The sequence below is a fragment of the Leptonychotes weddellii genome, chromosome 6, assembly GCF_054177405.1.
Source record: "Leptonychotes weddellii isolate Sample4059 chromosome 6, ASM5417740v2, whole genome shotgun sequence".
In the NCBI taxonomy this organism is placed as follows: domain Eukaryota; kingdom Metazoa; phylum Chordata; class Mammalia; order Carnivora; family Phocidae; genus Leptonychotes; species Leptonychotes weddellii.
This window is the reverse complement of record NC_138374.1, coordinates 37,217,791-37,237,477: the sequence shown is the minus strand read 5'-3', so window position 1 is coordinate 37,237,477 and position 19,687 is coordinate 37,217,791. Positions and strand designations below refer to the sequence as shown.

The window sequence follows — 19,687 nt, the reverse complement described above, 5'->3', positions numbered from 1 at the left end:
ATTCATATTATATATATAATTAGAATATATATATATATAATGTCATTATGTAAATGACTCTAAGTATTTTGGTTATTTAAAGTGTGTTTTTTTAGTAGGGTCTCCAGAAAGGGAACTTGGGAACAATTTTTTCTCCCGTGTTGACATTAATTTACATCCTTTATACATCAAGGTTTTACCAGATATAAAATCCTTGGCTCATATTTTTTCCTTGAAAATCTTAAATATATTACTCTATTTTTCCTGTCATAAAATGTTACCATCAAAAAGACCGATAGTAACCTAATTTCATTTTCCTCATATTCTTTTTGCATAGATGCCCAAAGGATTTTTTTCTTTTTCTTCAAATTTCACTAATTTTACTAAAACATTCCTTGGCATTGGTCAAGCTCATTTGATAGTCTCAGGTATGTACTGTAGTATTCCAATATGTAATTTTAAATATTTTTTTTATTTCAGGAATGTTTTCTTAAATTATATTGTGTTTCCTCTGTACCCTTTCTTTGGTTTTCTTCTTTAAATTTCTATTATTGGGGTGCCTGGGTGGCTCAGTCATTAAGCATCTGCCTTCGGCTGAGGTCATGATCCCAGGGTCCTGGGATCAAGCCTCATATCGGGCTCCCTGCTCTGCGGGAAGCCTGCTTCTCCCTCTCCCGCTCCCCCTGCTTGTGTTCCCTCTCTCGCTGTCTCTCTCTCTGTCAAATAAATAAATAAAATATTTTAAAACAATAAAAGTCATATTATCTGCATGGTAGTCTTCTTTGCCTATCATTGATATTTGTCATGCTCTCAAGCTGTTTCCTTCATTTTATTTTGAAAATGTTTCTCCTCTGAAACCTATTTCTTATCAAGGCATCAGTTATTATATTTATTTACTTGTGTTCTTTCTAATTTAGTCTTCATTTTTAAAACTTTTGTCTCTAATCCTCAATTTGTCAAACAACTTTGAATTCTTCTCATACTGATTTTTGTAGTTTGTGTATCTTATGTGATTTTCCTAATGTCTTTAAGCTAATTTTGAAATACTAGGTTATAGTTTTGATCTGTTTTTTGATCACGTCCTTCTGGTGTACCTTCATTGTCCGTAGGGATGCTATTGAGTTTCCCAGCATTTTTTCCCCTTGTAGTAACTTGTATGTGATTTAATCATGATACTTTTCGGTTACTCATTTTTAGGTGAATTTAATTTTCCTGAACTTTTAAGGGGTTTGCTCAGATAGCTCCGGTAACTTGACTGAGCTCACCTGTCTGAAGTTTTGCCTCTGCTCCCCTTGTTCACTTTTATATGGGCCTTCTCTTTTCTTCACCGCTATTATCCCTGTTTTGCTCAATTTTGATTCTACAGTTTCTCCTCAGTGTGGGACTTGGTTCCAGAAAGGAATCTCAGCTCATCAGCTTTTAGAGTGGATAAAAGCTAGATTGTTCTAACCCCTCTAGGCTTTACCAAGTGCTCCTTGCACTTACTCACTTTTTAAGTGGGACAATCTTCTAGCTTTAGCTGTTGTCCTCAAGTTAGCCCACCACATTTTCCAGTAAATATGTGATGGGTATTTTGGCTGTTTTGGGATCCATCTGTTTGTAAATAAAATGGGTCCTTCACCAGAGAGTTTGAGAAGTGCTGATGAAAGAATCAGAGGAGGGACAGATGAGTATTAGGAGGCTTCATGGGCTTCGTGAAAGAGGTGGATTTTAGGCTGGGCCATGAAGGGCAGTCAAGGTAGGAATGAATGTTGACATTCTCCAGGACCCTGCCATTGGCCTCCATCTCACTTTCTTTGGGGGAGCTCATCCACTCCCATACTTTCAAGCACTGACTTCAAGGAAAACATTCCTCCAGATCTAGGTCTTCAGCCCAGGCTTGTAGAGCCACTTGGAGGTCCCATAAGCATAACAAATTCAGCACGGTACAAACTAAGCACATGACTCTCTCCAAAAACTTTGTCACTGCATCCCACATGTTATGTTTTTATTTTATTTCAAAATATTTTCTAATTTCTCTTGTGATTTTTTTCCTTTGACCGTAAGTTATTTAGAAGTATACTGTTTTATTCCCAAATATTTTGGGATTTTTGAAATATCTTTATGTTATTGATTTCTAGTTAATTCCATAAACATACTTGTATAGTTCCTTTCCTATGAATTATATTAAGGCTTATGATCACCAAAATATGATCACTCTTGGTGAATGTCCCACATGCACTTGAAAAAATGTGTATCCTGCTGTACTTTGGTGCAGTGCTCTAGAAATGTCAATTAGGTCAAAATGGTTTGTAGTGTTATTCAAATCTTTTATATTCTTACTGATTTGTCTGTCTACTTATTCTATCAATTACTAAGACAGGAATGGTGAAATCTCCAAAGACAATTGTGGACTTGTCTACCTTTCTAGTTTTATCAGTTCTGTCAGTTTTTGCGTCATAAATTTTGAAGCTCTGGATTTGAAATGCTACATTTAGCATACAATAAATTCATAAATATATATGAGTCTGTTGAGTCTCCTTCTTGACTATTTCATTCCATTGATCCATTTGTATATCCCTGAGCCAGAATCACGTTGTTTGAATTAACTGTGACTTTAGGTAATACTTTGATTATTGCTAAGGCAAACAGTCTCTCTTCCCCACAATTACCTTTACTTTTTAAAAAATTTTTTATTTAAATTCAATTTAGTTAACCTCTTCTTTTTCAAAAATATCTTGGTTCTTTTCATGTATTTATTGTTCATTTAGAATGCGAGCATCAATGGGTCAAGTTCTTGGTAAGTTGAATCTTAAGTATTTTATACATTTCATATCTCCCTGTTGCTCAGAGGCATTTTTCCTATTGAAGATATAGAACAGAGGGTGGTAGACTTTTCCTTTAAAGGGCCAGATGGTAAATATTTTTAGGCTCTATGGGCCCTATGATCTCTGCCCCTGCTAACCTGGCTATTGTCACTATAGCACAAAAGCTGCCATAGGCAATACATAAACAAATGGGCATAAAACTTTATTTACAGAAGCAGGCAACACATCAGATTTGGCCTGTGAGCCATAATCTGATGACCCCTGATATAGAAAAAAATTAATTTTTACAGTTATCTTGTCTCCAGACTTCATGATGGTTTTTCTAATACTATATTTTAGTTGCGTCTATGATTTCTATGTGGGCAAACATACAAACAAAAGATCGTTTTGTTCTTACTTTCCAATATATTTATACCAGTTATTCCCTTTTGTAGTCTTCCTGCATTGACGAGGTAACTCCAGAGCAATGCTGTGGTGCTAACAGGAGTTACTGTTTTGCTGATGGGAAGGCTCTATTTTTTCACTTCCCAATATGATGTTGCTATTAGTTTATAAAAAATGTTCTTTATCATGTTCAAGTTTCAGATATGGTAGTTACATTAGGTATGTTTTAAGATCCCTTGTAATTCAAATTGTTTCATGACGACGTGGTTACTTCCTGCTTTTTGATTATAGCTGTAGACAAAGGGGGTACTCCACTGAGCAGTACATCACCCCCACTGAGTGCCACTGACCTGTTTCTACTTAATGAATACTTTCCAGATCTTCTGGTTCAATTACTTAATCCTCAAGACAACATATAAGAAAAGTAATTCTTCCCAGGGATTAAGAAAAAGTAAGTAGGAAATGAAACTGTTTTGTTTTAGAGTTACCTAAGGCGTTTTTATTTAAGACTTTTCAATAAGAATAAATCACTGAAGTGACCTTTGAGTAGTAAATGTAAAGTTAATGAAAATTCAATGATGTTCTAGATAGATTAGGGGTGAAAAGCTCAAGGAAAAATAAATTACCAAGATTTATATGAGAATAAAACCTACAATGTTTATTTCTGAAAAGCTTTGGTCCAACATGTAAGTCCATCAAGCACAATGCAACTTTAAAAATATGTATTTAAGAAAGTTAATAAATGCATATATGCTTTTATCTAAATAGTTTAAACTTTCCTCTAAATAAGCATTCATATACTTACAAAGGTGTCAGTGGGAGTTTCATATTCATATTCTAGGCTAAGATTGATTTATTGTTGGTAGGAAACTTAGTATTTCAATTAGTCAAAAGCTTTCAATTTGGAATTCACTTTCCAAAAATGAAATAAAACAAGTGCAATCAGTATTTCCATATTGACTTATTTAATTTCCCTGAAAAACTAAAAATTAGTCCAGCTATAAAAATATGAGGCACACATTAAAGAAGAAACATGTTTACCATCAAAATTGTGGCATTTTTCTTTACAAGTACATTTCAAGGCCTAGATAATAAAAATACTTCAGGCAATACACAGTAAGTCTTTTCATTTAAATAACAGCATAGAACCTTCTCAGGAATACTGTTGTACATTATATTTATTATTTTACAATAACGGAGAGAAAATAAAATTAGGGATACAGATATTAAAGGCCAATCATCAAAATGAAATTAATGTTTAGCATAGACTATTATTTATATGAACAATGTAAATAGGTAGAATCATCAATTTGATTTAATATAAAATACATTTCTGGGATAAAATTATCAAGTTTAATTCAACAAATTCAAATATTCATTCAGCCAAGGGAATAAAATAAGCCTCTTATAAATTCAAGATTTACATTAATATTAGAAATTTTCTCAATATGATACATAGAATATTCTGATCTCCACTGAATTACACTGTACAAAGACATGTAGCAATTGCTATATAGCTTATAATCAGGTATAACTGGTCACTAAAATTCCTTGACCAAATATCACTGTAATTGTATGAGGCAAAGTCCTATAATAAGATGGATATAATAATGGCCACATCTTTTCAAAAAGAGAATATGGAAGTTTTCATTTTCACAACTATGACTTTGGTTTTCCAAAACCTAGTTCCCAAAGCCAACTTCTAAATGTTACAGCAGAGGTGGGGCAGTAATGGAAAGAAATGATTTAATGGAACTCTGAAGAAAAAAATAACTACCATAGATCTTAGTTTGAGAAATATATCTGGCGTAAGAGACACACAGAATTATGTAATAATGCTTATATCAAAGTTTATTGGTTAGCTAAAGGGCAAAGAGTAAGAGGCAAGTAAAATGTAATATGTGCTTTTAACAAAGCAGACTGAGTAATACATTAAGTGTTAGGGTGGGATAGGAAAGAACTCAAGCCGGGCAAAAATCTCCTCTCGGACTTTCTATATAAACATCTATTTTAGTTTTGGACCATTCACCAGTGTGCTCATGTGATGGAGCAGAGGAACTCTGCCCACCCACAAATACTTCCCCAACCAGCAGGTCCCTGTGCAGCTGCTCTAGAAGGGCAGCTTGTCCTCTGAGGTCCCTGGGGCCCCCGAGAGTATGGAACTATAGGAAAATGGAATCCAATTTGTGTGGAAAGTTAATTCTCCTAATTAGTGAACTGAGTTATTCAAATACGAGCTAAAAGTGCAGCCTCTAGCTAAAAAACATGGATGAGTATCTGTCTTGAAAAGGCCTGTAAGAGCTCATGATGTGATCTTGCATTTACTAGCCCTGTGTTCTCCAGAATAAGGTAAGGGCTTTATAAGGTCCTGGAAATCCTCAGCTTCCTTTAGCTGCCTGTCCAAATGGCATCTTAATGAATATAGTTCAAGTCCTTTATTGGGCTCTGTAATCCCTTTAACCACATGGGCTGCAGTTGTTTTATGCAACTTTTGTTTCACTGGAAAATGTGGGAGTGTATTTTGCTATTATCGAAGTAAGATGAATGGATAAACACTGTTCACCCCAAACCAAATGATGCTGCCTTCAGGGAGTTGTCAGAAAGAAAGGCAAATGATACACCCAGAAAGCACATGGTACACGTAAGCAAAGCCCTTCAGCACAACCGGAACGTGTTCTTTATGAGGAGGCTCCAAGGCACTTGGTAATTTCAAATGTGAGGCAACAGAAGTCTTTCTTAATCTAAAGTCAGAAGCTTCTGAAGAACTTCAAGCACAACTTTATAACAAAAGAAATACTGCTCCTATATACATATATATGAAAAACAACAGAATGTTAAGTAGTTGAATACCAATATCCACTTTCAGAAAACATAGTTGTAATTTTCAACCATAAAGGAAAGTTCCTAAAAAGAGCAAACGTTTAGCCAGGAACTTCTTTACGAAAACATATATTTTTTAAATATCAGGAAGAAAAATGGTAATATAGTGCTTGGTCTAGAATTAATTAACTCAAGGCTTAGCTGAACAGAGGGGAAACTGACCCTCAATCTCAATCTCCTTATATTTCCCTGCATACATCACATTTAAACTTTCTTTTCTTTCTTTCTTTTTTTTTTTTTTTAGGTGTAGCCTCAGGTCTCTCAGGCAACCCAAGTTCAAAGAAAATGCTTCCTATCATTCAACATTGGCCTAAAAACAGGTCAACCTAAGGATTTAGGGGTTCCTGTTTGTTTTCATTATCCACCATACTCTTGATTCCCTCTGCCAATGATTAATAACTAATCTGTAACATCAATGCTATCTTTTTATGACATGCCAATGACTTCGATAATTTAGTGGCAAGTAAATATCCCAAAACTTCTATCCAGAAACCTATGAATAACTTTAGATACGTTACTTAAATAACATAGCATCATGGATGGACAAAGCATATGTTTGGGCATCAGGAGACTTCAGTTTCCCACCTGGCTCCTCCACGTACTATATGAATGACTTCACAGAACAGACTTCATTATTCTGAACGTGAAGTACTTCATCAGTAATATCAGAGAAAATTAATGTCTACCCCAAGCAGTGAGAATTCAATGACATCATATAGGTAAAAAAGATTTACAAATTGTAACATGCTATACATATTAATCTTTATATTCATTATTCTTTTTATTAGAATTTATGTAGTGAGAGCTTACCTTCGTTTGAATCATGCCATAACGCTGTTCTCTCATTTGGGTCACTATATTCTTGATGTTGAACTGCAACAGGATGACAGTGATTTTTGTATTATTCACATAGGGGGAAAACACAAACCCACTGATTGCCAAATGAGTACTCCATAATTCTTTCCAGTAAAAGAGATGTCAAGATTTAACCAGAAAGGTCTCATTTCCAGCAATAAGAGAATGTACTATTTTTAACCTACTCTAATGGAGAAGGAAGACTTTAGTTTAAAAGGTTTCCAGGAAAAAGCAGGAAGCAATCATTTATAATAAGAAATGCTCTCCAAAAGAAATAACAACAAATTTGCCCCGGTGTCTACTCTTCTGTTCTCCAAAGGGAAAACTTAAAGCAGCACTCTAATTCTGGAAAAGTCTGAAGCATAGAATACTTTCTCTGGCCACATAGTAACACAGCTGTTTCTCATCTAAAGAGTCCTCTCAACTCAAATGGAGACCCCGAGCAACAGTTGGCCTGATACCAGAGTCTGCACCTGTGTGTGGAGACCAGCCTAGCCAGTGTGGTTGCTGAGCTGGTGCAGGTCTGCAAGGAGCTGTTGCTATTCCACAATAAGATAAGTCCAGAAACTGGTAGTTAAGTGTTTAGAAACTCTTCTGGCAATCTGACAGCAGCATCAAGGAGCATCACTAGCAGAACAGGATATAGACCATCTCAGGTGATGCTGAACTTGCCTAAGAGCCACAAGTGGTGCAAGCTGAGGACCAGTCATGTTCAGCAAAACCGCATCAATACATGGAATTTTAAGGTTTATTATCTATAACCCCAAAATATATGAAAATCAGAGAAAATGTAACCAATCCCTTATATATATAACTTTTCATTTTTATAATAATTTAAAATTTTAATTGAGCCATTAAAAAATTTTATACTGGAATAATTATAGATATACAGTAAGTTGCAAAAAAAATGTACATGGACATCCTATGTACCCTTCACCCAATCTCCCCAATTATGCCATCCTGTATAATTATAGTATAATATCAAAACCCGGAAACTGACATTGGTATGATCCATGGAGCCTATTCAGATTTTGCCAGTTTTTCAGGCAATCATTTGTGAGTTTGTGTGTATGTGTTTGTGTAGTTTTGTGCAGTATTACTACATGTGAAGACTCAGGCAACTGCAACCACAGTCAAGATACATAACTGTTCCACCACAAGACTTTCTCATGTTATCCATTAGAACTACTCATCCAACCCAGTTCCTAACTCTTGGCAACCAGTCTCATCTGTTCTCCATATCGACTGTTTTGTTACTTTAAGAGGATTATATGAATGGAATCACATAATATCTAACCTTTTGAGACTGACTTTTTTTTTCATTCAGCATAATTGCTTTGAGATCTATCCAAATTGTTGTGCAAATCAATAGTTCATTCCTTTTTATTGCTTAGTAGTATTGCATGGCATGGACATGTACCAGTCTGTTGAATCATCAGCTTGTGGAAGGACATCTAGGTTGATTCCAGTTTTTGGCTATTATGAATAGATCTACTATGAACATTTATATACAGGCTTTTGTGTGAACGTAAGTTTTCATTTCTCTGGGACAAACACCCAAAAGTGCTATTGCTGGAGTTATATGGTAAATTTAGTTTAGTTTTGTTTCTGTTTGTTTTAAAGAAATTGTAGGGGCACCTGGGTGGCTCAGTTGGTCAAGCATGTGACTCTTGATTTTGGCTTAGGTCATGATCTCAGGGTCATGAAATCGAGACCTGTGTTGGGGACTGCACTGACTGTGGAGCCTGTTTAAGATTCTCTCTCTCCCTGTGCCCCTCCCCCCACCCGGCACTTGTGCGCTCTCTCTAAAAAAAAGAAAAGAAGAGAAGCTGTAAAACTATTTTCTAGAATGAGTATACCATTTTACATTCCCACAAGCAACAAATAATTAATCTAGTTTCTTCAACTCTAAACCAGCACTTGGTGGTGTCACTATTTTCTATATTAGTCTTTCTGATAGATGTCTAGTGATATTTCATCATAGTTTTAATTTCATTTCCCTAAAAGCTAATGAAGCTGAACATCTTTTTATGTGGTAATTTGTCATCCTTTTATACTCTTTGGTGAAATGTCTGTTCATATCTCTTACCCACTTTCTAACTGGGCTGCTTTTTTGTTTTTTGTTCTTTACTACTGAGTTTGGAGGATGGCTTCTATAATTATAAATGTAAGACCTTTGTTGGATATGTGATTTGCAGTGTCTCCAAGTCTTTAGCTTGTCTTTTCTTTCTCCTCACAGGGTCTTTTACAAAACGAATTATTTTAATTTGCTTTCCCCCTAACATTAGTAATGGCAAGAATGTTTGCTCTCACCACACGTATTAAACCCAATACTTAAAGTTCTAGGTAGCTTAACAAGGCCAGAAAAACAAATAAGAGGCACACAGGTTGGAAAGGAAGAGATAATCTGTCCCTATTTGTAACTAGAATGATTGTCTACATAGAAAATCCCAAGGCATCTAAAAACAGAACAAAATAGAATCCTCCCCCAAAAAACCCTGTTAGAACTGGTAAGTGAGTTCAGTAAAATCACAGCATACAAGATCAACACACAAAAATCAATCATATTTCTACATACTAACAATGAACATGTGGAAGCTGATAGTAAAAACACGATACCATTTACAATTGCTCCAAAGAAAATGAAATAGGATAAATCTAAAAAAACACATATAGGATCTATATGCTGAAAATGACAAAATGCTGATGAATGAAATTAAAGAAGGCCTAAATAAATGGAAAGACATACCATGTTCATGGATTGGAGGATTCAACATAGCAAAGATGTCATGATGTTTTCCCCAAACTGATCTGCATATTTAAAGCAATTCCTATCGAAATCCCTGCAAGCTTTTTTGTAGACATAGACAAGCTAATTCTAAAATTTATGTGGGAAAGCACAGACCCTGTAAGAGTTAAAACAATTTTGCAAAAGAATAAAGGAATCACTCTTCCTGATGTTATATACAGATACAGGAATCTATAGAGTGGTACTGGCAGAAGGATAGACACACAGATCAATGGAACAGAATACAGAACCAGAAAATGGCCCATACAAACATGCCCAGTGATTTTTGACAAAGGTGCAAAGCAATTTGGTGGAGGAAGGATAGCTTTTCAACAAATGGTGCTAGAAAATTAGACATCTATAGGCAAAAAATAAAAATAAAGGAAAAGTAACCTTGATTTAAACTTCATACCTTATACAAAAATTAACTCAAAATGGATTATGGACTTAAATATAAAACATTTTAAAACACAGAATGTTTAGAAAACAATATAGCAAAAATTATTTGGGACCTAGGCTAGGCGAGGAGTTCTTAGACTTGAAACCAAAAGCATGATCCATAAGAGGAAACATTAAAGAAATGAAATCTCACTGAATTTAAAGACTGTTACTTCTTTGAAAGCCTGTTTTTTAATTTATAATTTAAGATTAGGCAACTTATTGAAATGAATTTTGTATTATTCATTTTTCACCTTAATTTAATGATGGCAAAACAAGTTTCAGTGGACTGTCTTGTCAAGAAAAACAGAGCTTTCTGAAGGTAGCTATAGTGGTTAACCCAATGATGATAATGGAAATAACTGCAAAGAAATGAAGGCAAAAAGAGTTCATGTTCATTTTACTTGGAACTATGATTCCTTATGTGTTGTATCTTATAGCCATTATTGATTGTGAATTGCTAAAGCCACACCTGTTTTAATTGCAAAGATGTACTGGCTAATAAAGCAAAGGAACTATTAAAATTTACTTGTCATTTACAAAAAGAAGAAATAAGTTCAAAGACAAAAGAATTATTTAAAAGAATATTAAATTTAAAAACAGAAGCTGATGTTCATTATTTTTCACATGTAACATTAATGTTCTGCAGACTTACAAAATAGCACTTGAATTGCTAAGACTAAAAACCCATATACGGGTGCCTGGGTGGCTCAGTCGTTAAGCGTCTGCCTTCGGCTCAGGTCATGATCCAGGGTCCTGGGATCGAGCCCCGCATCGGGCTCCCTGCTCGGCGGGAAGCCTGCTTCTCCCTCTCCCACTCCCCCTGCTTGTGTTCCTGCTCTCACTATCTCTCTCTCTGTCAAATAAATAAATAAAATCTTTAAAAAAAAAAACAAAAAAACCCATATACAATTACCAGGACAACGATGAAAGACTACTGAAGATGTTTTGGAAAATTTGGGTAAATATGTGGCAAAAAGGACAGTTAAAGTACCGTTTTCTTTTCTTTTTTCCCCCCACACTGTACAGCCCCCTTCAGTGCTCACAGCCCACCTGTGAGAAGGCTGGGCAATGGTTCAGGGCTGCATGTTCCTATGGCAGGTTCACTAGGAGAGGCCCACAGAAAGTACCGTTTTCTAATGACACAACAGCTTGACAAATTCAGGGACTGGCTAATGATATGAAGTGGTGCCAACTTATGAAGCAAATAAAAGTATCAATGCATTCACCACTGCAACTTAATGAATACGGAGATATTGCTAACAGTGATTGAGGATGTGTGTTATTTGAACATGATATGTCAAGAAGGAAGAATTCTTCCTTTTTTCTGCTTGATTACTGACAAACAGCTAGCTCTAAACTGTGCAGAAATGCAAGTATTACATTGTCACCAAATGTGATTTGGAGCTTGGGCTTTGTGTAGGATTATGTTCTGGTAGCAGAGCTGCAAGGACAAGAAAACCGTCTGAGGTATTACACCGATCAAGGAATTTGTGCCCAAAGATAAATCACACTGCTTCATCAAGAGAATCTTACTACAGGGGCGCCTGGGTGGCTCAGTCAGTTAAGCATCTGCCTTCGGCTCAGGTCATGATCCCGGGGTCCTGGGATCAAGCCCCATGTCAGGCTCCTGGCTCGGCGGGGAGCCTGCTTCTCCCTCTCCCTCTGCCTCTCCCCCTGCTCGTGCTCTCTCTCTCTCTGTATCTCTGTGTCTCAAGTGAATAAATAACATCTTTAAAAAAAAAAGAGAGAATCTTACTACAAAGAACAAAAACAAAAACAAACAAAAAGACAAAACCCTGCCAGGTAAACTTGACAGTGTGCATAGTGGTGTAGTAAGAATTTTTAATTATGTAAAGGCTAATGTATTAATTCTGGATTATTCACTTTAATATGTGATAATATGATTAACTGATAATGAACAGCCCTTCTTGTGCACCAAAGACTTAGAGGAGAAAGGTCAATTGAGAATGTCTAAAGTACAGAGCAATCTCAGTTCTTCTGCAAGATAAGAGCCAGTTTGCTCCCAACATTTTACGGATTTTTAAGCAGGAGTGATTAAAAATGAAAATGACTATAAAAATAACAATTAAAAAAGAAATAAATGGTTACATATTCTCAGCTTTTCATACCCTTTAGAGTTATAATTGATCAAGGAATCTTACAGCATTGCAGGTCACAACTGTCCAGTCTCACATAGCTGGCATGCAGCTTGCTGCATGTACAACTCCCCATGTGAGTTCCACAACACACAAACTGGTCTACACCTTGTTCGTCAAGACCAGTCCACTCACTGGTCATGCTCTTGGGTGTCACAGCAATACAGCAAACTGCTCTGGAAGTTTCTAAATGCTTACTCTCAATTTCTAGGAAATTCTCTTACTGTAGATGACAGACATCCACAGATTGGGGCTGGTTTAAGACCACATTTAGTAGCTCTGGTGGACAAAATTTCTGAAAAGAGTAGAAAGGGGCATCAGTAAGAACATTTGACAGTTCAAGGTTCTGTGGAAAGCCAATAAGGAAACAATGGATGTGTTTTCTATTTTTGAATTACTCTCTCAAATCTAAGCATCCTCAATTGCAAAATGCATCATTATTTTATGTACCACTAAGAAAAACACTGTCAACTAAACGTGACTCATTATAAAACACATTCCGAGTTTAAAGAAGGTATAATGTGGGAGAAAAGTGCTCCTTAGGATCATGAAGTATAATATTTACAGTTTCTACAAGGAAAATAAAATAAGGACAAACATAAACCAATTATTTAAGAAATTATGATGGGGAATATATAAAAAAATTATACTAACAAATTTCTGCTAAAAGGATCAAACAACATTAGTTATGGGAATGGGTAATATCAGACTTATACTACTTAAATTTTCAGCCCTTTTCAGCACATTGGTCTTTTTTGGGAGGATGGGGGGCACTCTCCAGTTTATATTCATTCTCTGAGTTTGCTTTGGAAAACCATTCCTCTCTCACTCTCAGCCTTATGGCCTGGAGTAGTCCTGACTGGCCTAAAAAGACCAGCATCTCCCACAGTGATTAGTTCAGGGAAGGGGCTACAACTCAGAAGCAGTTGAAATGCTGGGAGATACTGGCTCAAGTTTCTGACAAAAAGAAATTTCCTCTGTCCTCCAAGGAGTTATGGGGAGAAGCCATTTTCCCACCCTCCCATATAATATGGCCTGAGGATGCTGAGTTCTGGAACCAAAACAGCCATTCTGCTGCCATGGGAGAGAGCCTCCCACTGTTAGGGTTTAACTAGGGAAGGCCCAAGAGAGCAGAGATTTAGTTGTTGTGATGATAATCTAACTGCAGAATTTGCCTGGTAAGGCAAATGCCTGGTAGCAGGCTTTCTCATGGAGGGGTGTGGTTTTTTGCATTCCTTGTGGTCATGGCACGGTGGTAAGAGCCACCCCCCCCCCCCGCCGGACCCCCCTCGTGCCTGCTAATAAACAGATGTCTTCCCTTTTGCACTTCCACAGCACAGGAAAAACAGTTCAGTGAGTCAGCCTTTCTGGCCACAAATCTCAGGTCATGTTCTCTAAGCAGTTTAATCAACAGTAAAGGTAATAGTATAATTAATATGTGTCTAATTCTTGGGTCTATCTCTCAGCGGGTTCCAATTTTAGAAGGAAAGCAAACAATTGTTAATGACAGACTCAAACCCAACGATATTATTATCCTTATTTTACACAAGAGAAAACTGGGTTTCAGAGGGGATGAGCAATGTGCACAAAGTCACCAAAATCTAAAGTATGAGGCAAAACTGGCAGTCCAAGCTAGGGACCTCTCATTAAAACTCTAAAGTCTACATGTTTTCCAATGTGCTCATGTGCATGCATTTCTGTTCATTAAAAACAGGCATACTTCATCAACATTCTTTAACCAGATTTAAAAACCTCTATGTGTGGGTAGAGGGGAGGAAAGGGAAATGAAGTCGCATCCACTGTGCATCTACTGTGTCCCCAACACTGTCCCATACCCTTCGTGTGCTTTCTGTGCTGTGAGCATCATGGCCACCTCCAGGAACCTGCGGCACTGAATTTAGAAGCAGGTCCCCAAAGTTCACAGGCTTTCTCTTTACTGAGTTCTCCTGAAGGCCAAATCTTAGTCTCCAGGCCCTAGAAGGCTGTTACGAGTAGAGTGTTTGCTAACAGCATCAGTTATCTGTTTAATTCACACACTTACTGGAAAGTTCTTTTCAATGGCACAGAACACAACATCCACACATAGGAACACCCCCGTCCGGCCCACGCCAGCACTGCAGTGAACAAGCATAGGTCCTGTAAGGTGGCTCTTCCTCACATAACGCACGTACTTTATGAAGCCATCTACCGAGGCAGGAGTGCCATGGTCTGGCCAGCTGGTGAACTGCAAGTGTTTTACAAAGTGACTACTTCCTGTCTGTGGAGAGAGAAGGGGAGGAAGAGAAGAGGAGGGAGAGGAAAGGAGGGAGGAGGAAGGAGGGGAAGAGAGAGATTTATCAACTTCTTATATTAAAGATCTAAATTGAATTTCTAATATAGTACTACTACTAATAATAATAATAATGGCTCTATGGTCATACAATAATGAAAATCACAATACGAAGAGGTAGCATGATTTAAGCCCTCACGATGTGCCAGGTACTATGCTAGAAAGTTCATATGCATTCTTTCCATTTAATCCTCACGTCAACTCTGGGAGGTAGGTACTGTTTCATCCCCATCTTACAGATGAAAAAGTAAGGATTCGGGTGATTGGGAGATGCATGCTAGGTCAGAAGGCTCGCATGTTCAGAGCTGGAACTATAATGTAGGCCTCCTGAATTCAAATCTATCATCTTTCTTCTGGACCATGGTACTTCAGAAAAACCAAGAACCCAAAAAACTCAGAGTGAAAGATGGGCTAACACATTAAGAAAAGCATTCTATCTTAGCTTAAATACTATGATACAAATTTAAAACAGGTAGGTGCTGCCAAGTTGCTTGACCAGTGGGGCCCCAACCTCTTCTGGTGATGAGGACAGGGTAGGTGATGACCAAGTGAGTGGACTGTGCCCCCACTCTCGTGCTGAGCCCCCTAAAAATACAGTCATGAAACTCTCCTCAGAGTTGACAGATAAAGCACTTTGAGTTTACACATTGTCCCTTCCAAAGTGGGGGCCTTTCCCAGTGTGAAGCCCTCATTTTACTTCACTGGGAACCCTTGTGGGAAAACTCAGGATGGGTTTCTTACTCCTCCCCTGCTTCTCCCTAATGCACCCGTTTTTCCTGAGTTCCAAACAGAAATAAGTTTTCCTAAGTCCCAAATAGAAAACTCAAGTTTGAATCACTGGTACATGAAATTGAATGATGCCAACAACCCTTGCAAAGTTTGTGAAGGCACCAAGTTGAGGACAGCTCTAACCCTACCACGTATTTTAGGGGTTAAATCTCTCCTGCCACTGGTGACCACTAAGCATCTTCGTAAAGGGGGACCTCACCACTTTCCTGACCTAATACCATTCAGACAGAAATCCTGATGCAGATTCTTCAAACATGAACCCCATGGTTCTGAAGCTTGTGGGCCTCAACCCCTTGCCAAGGCTCCACAGGTGGACCCCAGCCTTTGAGTCCCTGCAAACAGATCATTCCTCTGCGCCTCCCACCTGCCTATACTCTCCAAGCAGGCTGTCTTTCTTTTGCCATAACATGTGCCTCACAAGTCAGTTGGAATTTCCTTTCCCACTAGACTATAAGCACTCTAAGAGCTGAGAATGTGTATGCGTTCTGTCTCTAGCACCTGGCACAACACCTGGTTAATACAGGAGGGAATCAACAAGTATTAGGGGAGTGAGGGCTGAGGCGAGTCCCCAAGTGCACAACCAAGTGCAAGGCCTAGCACACAGCTAGCAAGTGTCAGCCATCATTCTTGGCCTCCCTGGTCACCACCCATGCGCCGATCCTCCTCATACTTTTCAATCCCAGCTTTCCCTCCGATCCTACTCCTTTAACTCATCAACTTCTCCCTTTGCAAGCAGGTGCCCCATCCCATAGTAAACTCTTTGAAAACCTCATCATTTCCCTAAATGCTTCTTCCATTTCCTTCCTTGCCTTCTGCAGCACTTCACTCTCTGCAGCCCCTCCCTCCCATGGAGGCCACCTACTCTCCCGTTCTCCAGGTCCCACAGAGCATAGAGATTAGGTTGTGTACTCCTTGTTGCCCAGTCCTGTTTCCAATCCATCATTTCTTCTTGTGTAAAAACCCTTTCCCTTTTGAGTTTCATACCTCTTAGCTTCATACCTTCACCCTCTCATTACTATTACCAAGTGACTTTAGCCTCCAGTCAATCTGCCACATTCACTGAAGACCCTGACCTTCCCTCTCCCACAGACTCTGACATCATCCAGGGCAAACCTGGGTCTCAACAGCCCAACAGACACTCTAACCTCACAGCATTTGTATTTCTCTCTTGCAGAAGAGACTACTCGTTTCTTCTAGTCCTCACAGTGATGGTCACTCCTTGAACTTAGCATTACCTATAATGTCCAGTATTAAAAATCTTCCAGTTCTTAAATTCCAACATCACTTTCTGACCAGAAGTTCATATGCTACCATCTCATCTGTGCCCCACTTCTACTCCAACAACAATGTGACCAAATGGAGCCCCTCTGTCCTTTACGCCCTCCACTTACTCCTACTTGACTGGTTCCTGGTTCCATTTGTCCCCCTAAATTTAGACTTCATGGCTGACTATCTGAATCATTTTCTTACCAAACTGTTACGACCTTTCATCCTTTGAATTTTACCACACATAGTCCTACCCTGGGTCAGTCCCATAACCTGTGTTCAGGAATCCCATAGTTAGGATGCTGGGAAGAAAATAATCTGTAGGTACATATTTTATTGCTATTGAAAATTTATGGGTTCCAACTTCAGCGCTTCCAGTAACCCTTTTCCTAGTTACTGTTTGGACTCCAATCAACTTCTTTGGTGATGACTCGTCACTCTTGTCAGGCTTCCTGTTTAACACCCATCCCCTTCATTCCTGTTGAACACATGTATCACCTACTTGCTAATCAAATCCACTTAGAGCAATGTAACTCATCACTTTTTTTCCTATAAACCATTCCTTTTCTATTTTTGAATCTATTAAAGCATGAAATCTAGGAGTTATTCTAGATCAACACTTCCCAACAGAACTTTCTACAATGATGCAAATGTTCTACCTCTGTGCTGCCCAGTATGATAGCCATTAGTGACATGTAACTAAACACCAGATATGTGGCTACTGCAAGTGAGACACTGAATTTGTTGTTTCATATAAGTTTAAATAATTTAAATTTAAGCTTAAATAGCCACATGTGGTTATTGTATTGAATAGTTTAATTCTGACCACTCCTTCTGGTCACTTGTAAGTCACAAGTCATAAGTCACATATAAAGTCTGCCAATTTTATATGAAAAAACACCAAAGTCTCTGCATTCCATCTCAATGCCAACTGCCCTGGTTAATCATGGCACCTGCTTATTGAAATTCTTCAATGTCTCCCAATTATCTTCATAATGAAGTTCATGCTCCTTAGTCAACATCCAAGATATTTCATGTTCTGACTGGTCCCTGCTTACTTTATATAGCTTCATCTCACCTCTCATTATTCCCTGGCATTAAACTTTTACATTCCAGAAACACTTAACTACCTACAATTCTCTATATATACCCCATGCTATTTTAGATCTTGATTACCTACTTTTTCTTTCCATCTTTGTCATTTGGGTAGTTCTCAATCCAGATGTTCCCTCCTCCAACAAACCTTCCCCTAAGCCCTACATGAAGCTACGTACTTCCCTTCCAGACCCTCAAAGCATCCCATATTATCATGGAGCACAGTAACTGGAAGTATCAGTAAGCATACCCAAATCTCCAAGAAGTAAGGTGGTGATAGTGCCTGGCACAGTGGTTAGCAATATACTTTAAAGACTCAATACATCTCTGTCACACTCAGCAGAAGCAGCCAAAGGACATCCCAGGATTAGGCAACTTCCAATACTGTCACTCCCTGCCCCACCTCCCCTGTTTAGGTTTTTCATCTCTCCAGTCAGAGTTTGGTTAAGCAGAAGCAGATACAGTGGTGTCTTAGTTTCTGGTACCAGTGAGAATTAAAAACAAATTACTCGGGTGCCTGGGTGGCTCAGTTGGTTAAGCGACTGCCTTCGGCTCAGGTCATGATCCTGGAGTCCCTGGATCGAGTCCCGCATCGGGCTCCCTGCTCGGCAGGGAGTCTGCTTCTCCCTCTGACCCTCCCCCCTCTCATGTGCTCTCTCTCTCATTCTCTCTCTCTCAAATAAAAAAAAATAAAAATAAAAAAATAAAAACAAATTACTCAAAAAAGTATCCCCAGTCTGTAACACATCCTAATCCTAACTTCTCATCCTGACATGTGGCTTATCTAAGCAAATATATATCTCATACTGATTTTTTAAAACTTACAGACTTCTTCACAATGTGAAATATTCGGATGATAAAATATTGAAGTATCTGGTAGTTCTCCAGGAAGATATGACAGTTTTTCAATTCCAAAGGCTTCTTCATAGAAATGGGCCAGTAATGGTGGCATTTGATAATTCCACCTTCTATCTCTCTGGTTATCATGACAATAACATTAGAGTTATTCTCTAAAACCATTTGCCAAAAGTCATCTGTGGTACTTGGCAGTGGTCCTTGAGAAGCAATATAAAAATACTCTTCTCCAGAATTGACTATTCTAATATAGCTAGCATTGATGTAGTCCTTGTTTTCTCCAAGAGGAACACGTGTTGAATCATCTATCATAAAAACAGAAATATCTGGTAGATAAAGGAAAAGTAGGAGATACAATATACCCTGGATTCATGAATGTATTTCACACTGGTAAATCCATTTCTCTCTTTGACCAGGAGGAATCACATGAGTCCATGAATTTCAATTCTTCCCTCCTCCAAACCTATTGGCATGACCTACAAAATACACAATGAGGAGTGTTTTTTGTTTTCATCTGTTTCTATTAAACAGAGAAGGATGCCATCAGTGTCCAGACACTTTGGGAGATTTCTATTAGATATGGCACAGGTAGGATTAGGCCAAGGGAGTTACCTACTAGTCTGCAACTGAACACAGCAAAGGAGGAACCCTCTGAGGGAGTAAGTGAATGCCATTCTCCCTCAAATCCAGAGAACTTGCAAGCCCAGAGCAGTAGGGGCCAGGAAAAAAAAAAAATTTGACTGTGACAGTTGATCAGTTACAAACCCAAGGATTAATGGAATTCTACCAATGCCCCAAATACATGCCAGCCAACTTTTATGTCCATCCTCAGCATTCACTGGGTAAAACAGCATGCTAATCAAAGCAAAGATATTGTGGCAAATGATGCTATGAAGGGATTTGGTCCAAGTAACATGGAACTCACCTAACATGGACTCTTGCAACAAATATGAAAGAGGAAGCCCGCTACTTGGCCCCAGAGCTCTTTATTCATTTTACATAGACAGCTGGACCTCTGATTCAACCACTGCTCCCACACAGACAATAAATGCCCTCAGTAAAG

At 38.2% G+C, this 19,687-nt stretch overlaps 1 protein-coding gene and 1 non-coding gene across 3 annotated transcripts; both read right to left on the bottom strand.

Annotated features, from left to right (window-relative positions):
- Positions 1-4,124: 4,124 nt before the first annotated feature.
- PTPN20 (protein tyrosine phosphatase non-receptor type 20) lies at positions 4,125-18,936 on the bottom strand. 2 transcript variants are annotated; one of them, XM_006747455.3, is made up of 4 exons: positions 18,595-18,936; positions 14,332-14,547; positions 6,861-6,923; positions 4,125-5,972 (listed from the first exon to the last, which is right to left on the bottom strand). In XM_006747455.3, the coding sequence occupies exons 1-4, from the start codon at positions 18,934-18,936 to the stop codon at positions 5,907-5,909; spliced, it is 687 nt and encodes a 228-aa protein (XP_006747518.2). In that variant the 3' UTR covers positions 4,125-5,906. The 2 variants fall into 2 exon arrangements, with proteins under 2 accessions (XP_006747518.2, XP_081680093.1); XM_081823967.1 differs by lacking the exon at positions 14,332-14,547 and having other exon boundaries at positions 18,595-18,920.
- Positions 11,151-11,283, bottom strand: LOC145722423 (small nucleolar RNA SNORA42/SNORA80 family). Its single transcript, XR_014146724.1, has one exon. It is a non-coding gene; the product is annotated as a small nucleolar RNA SNORA42/SNORA80 family (small nucleolar RNA).
- Positions 18,937-19,687: the final 751 nt, after the last annotated feature.

Bases quoted from the DNA above. Each gene is read 5' to 3' on its own strand.
- PTPN20 (XM_006747455.3), bottom strand. From the start codon at position 18,936: ATGATAGATGATTCAACACGTGTTCCTCTTGGAGAAAACAAGGACTAC. The intron at 14,548-18,594 runs GTAAGTTTTAAA...CTCTCTCCACAG, and splicing joins TTCACATTGTGAAGAAGTCT to ACAGGAAGTAGTCACTTTGT. The intron at 5,973-6,860 runs GTAAGCTCTCAC...ATATGTATATAG, and splicing joins ATGGCATGATTCAAACGAAG to GAGCAGTATTTCTTTTGTTA.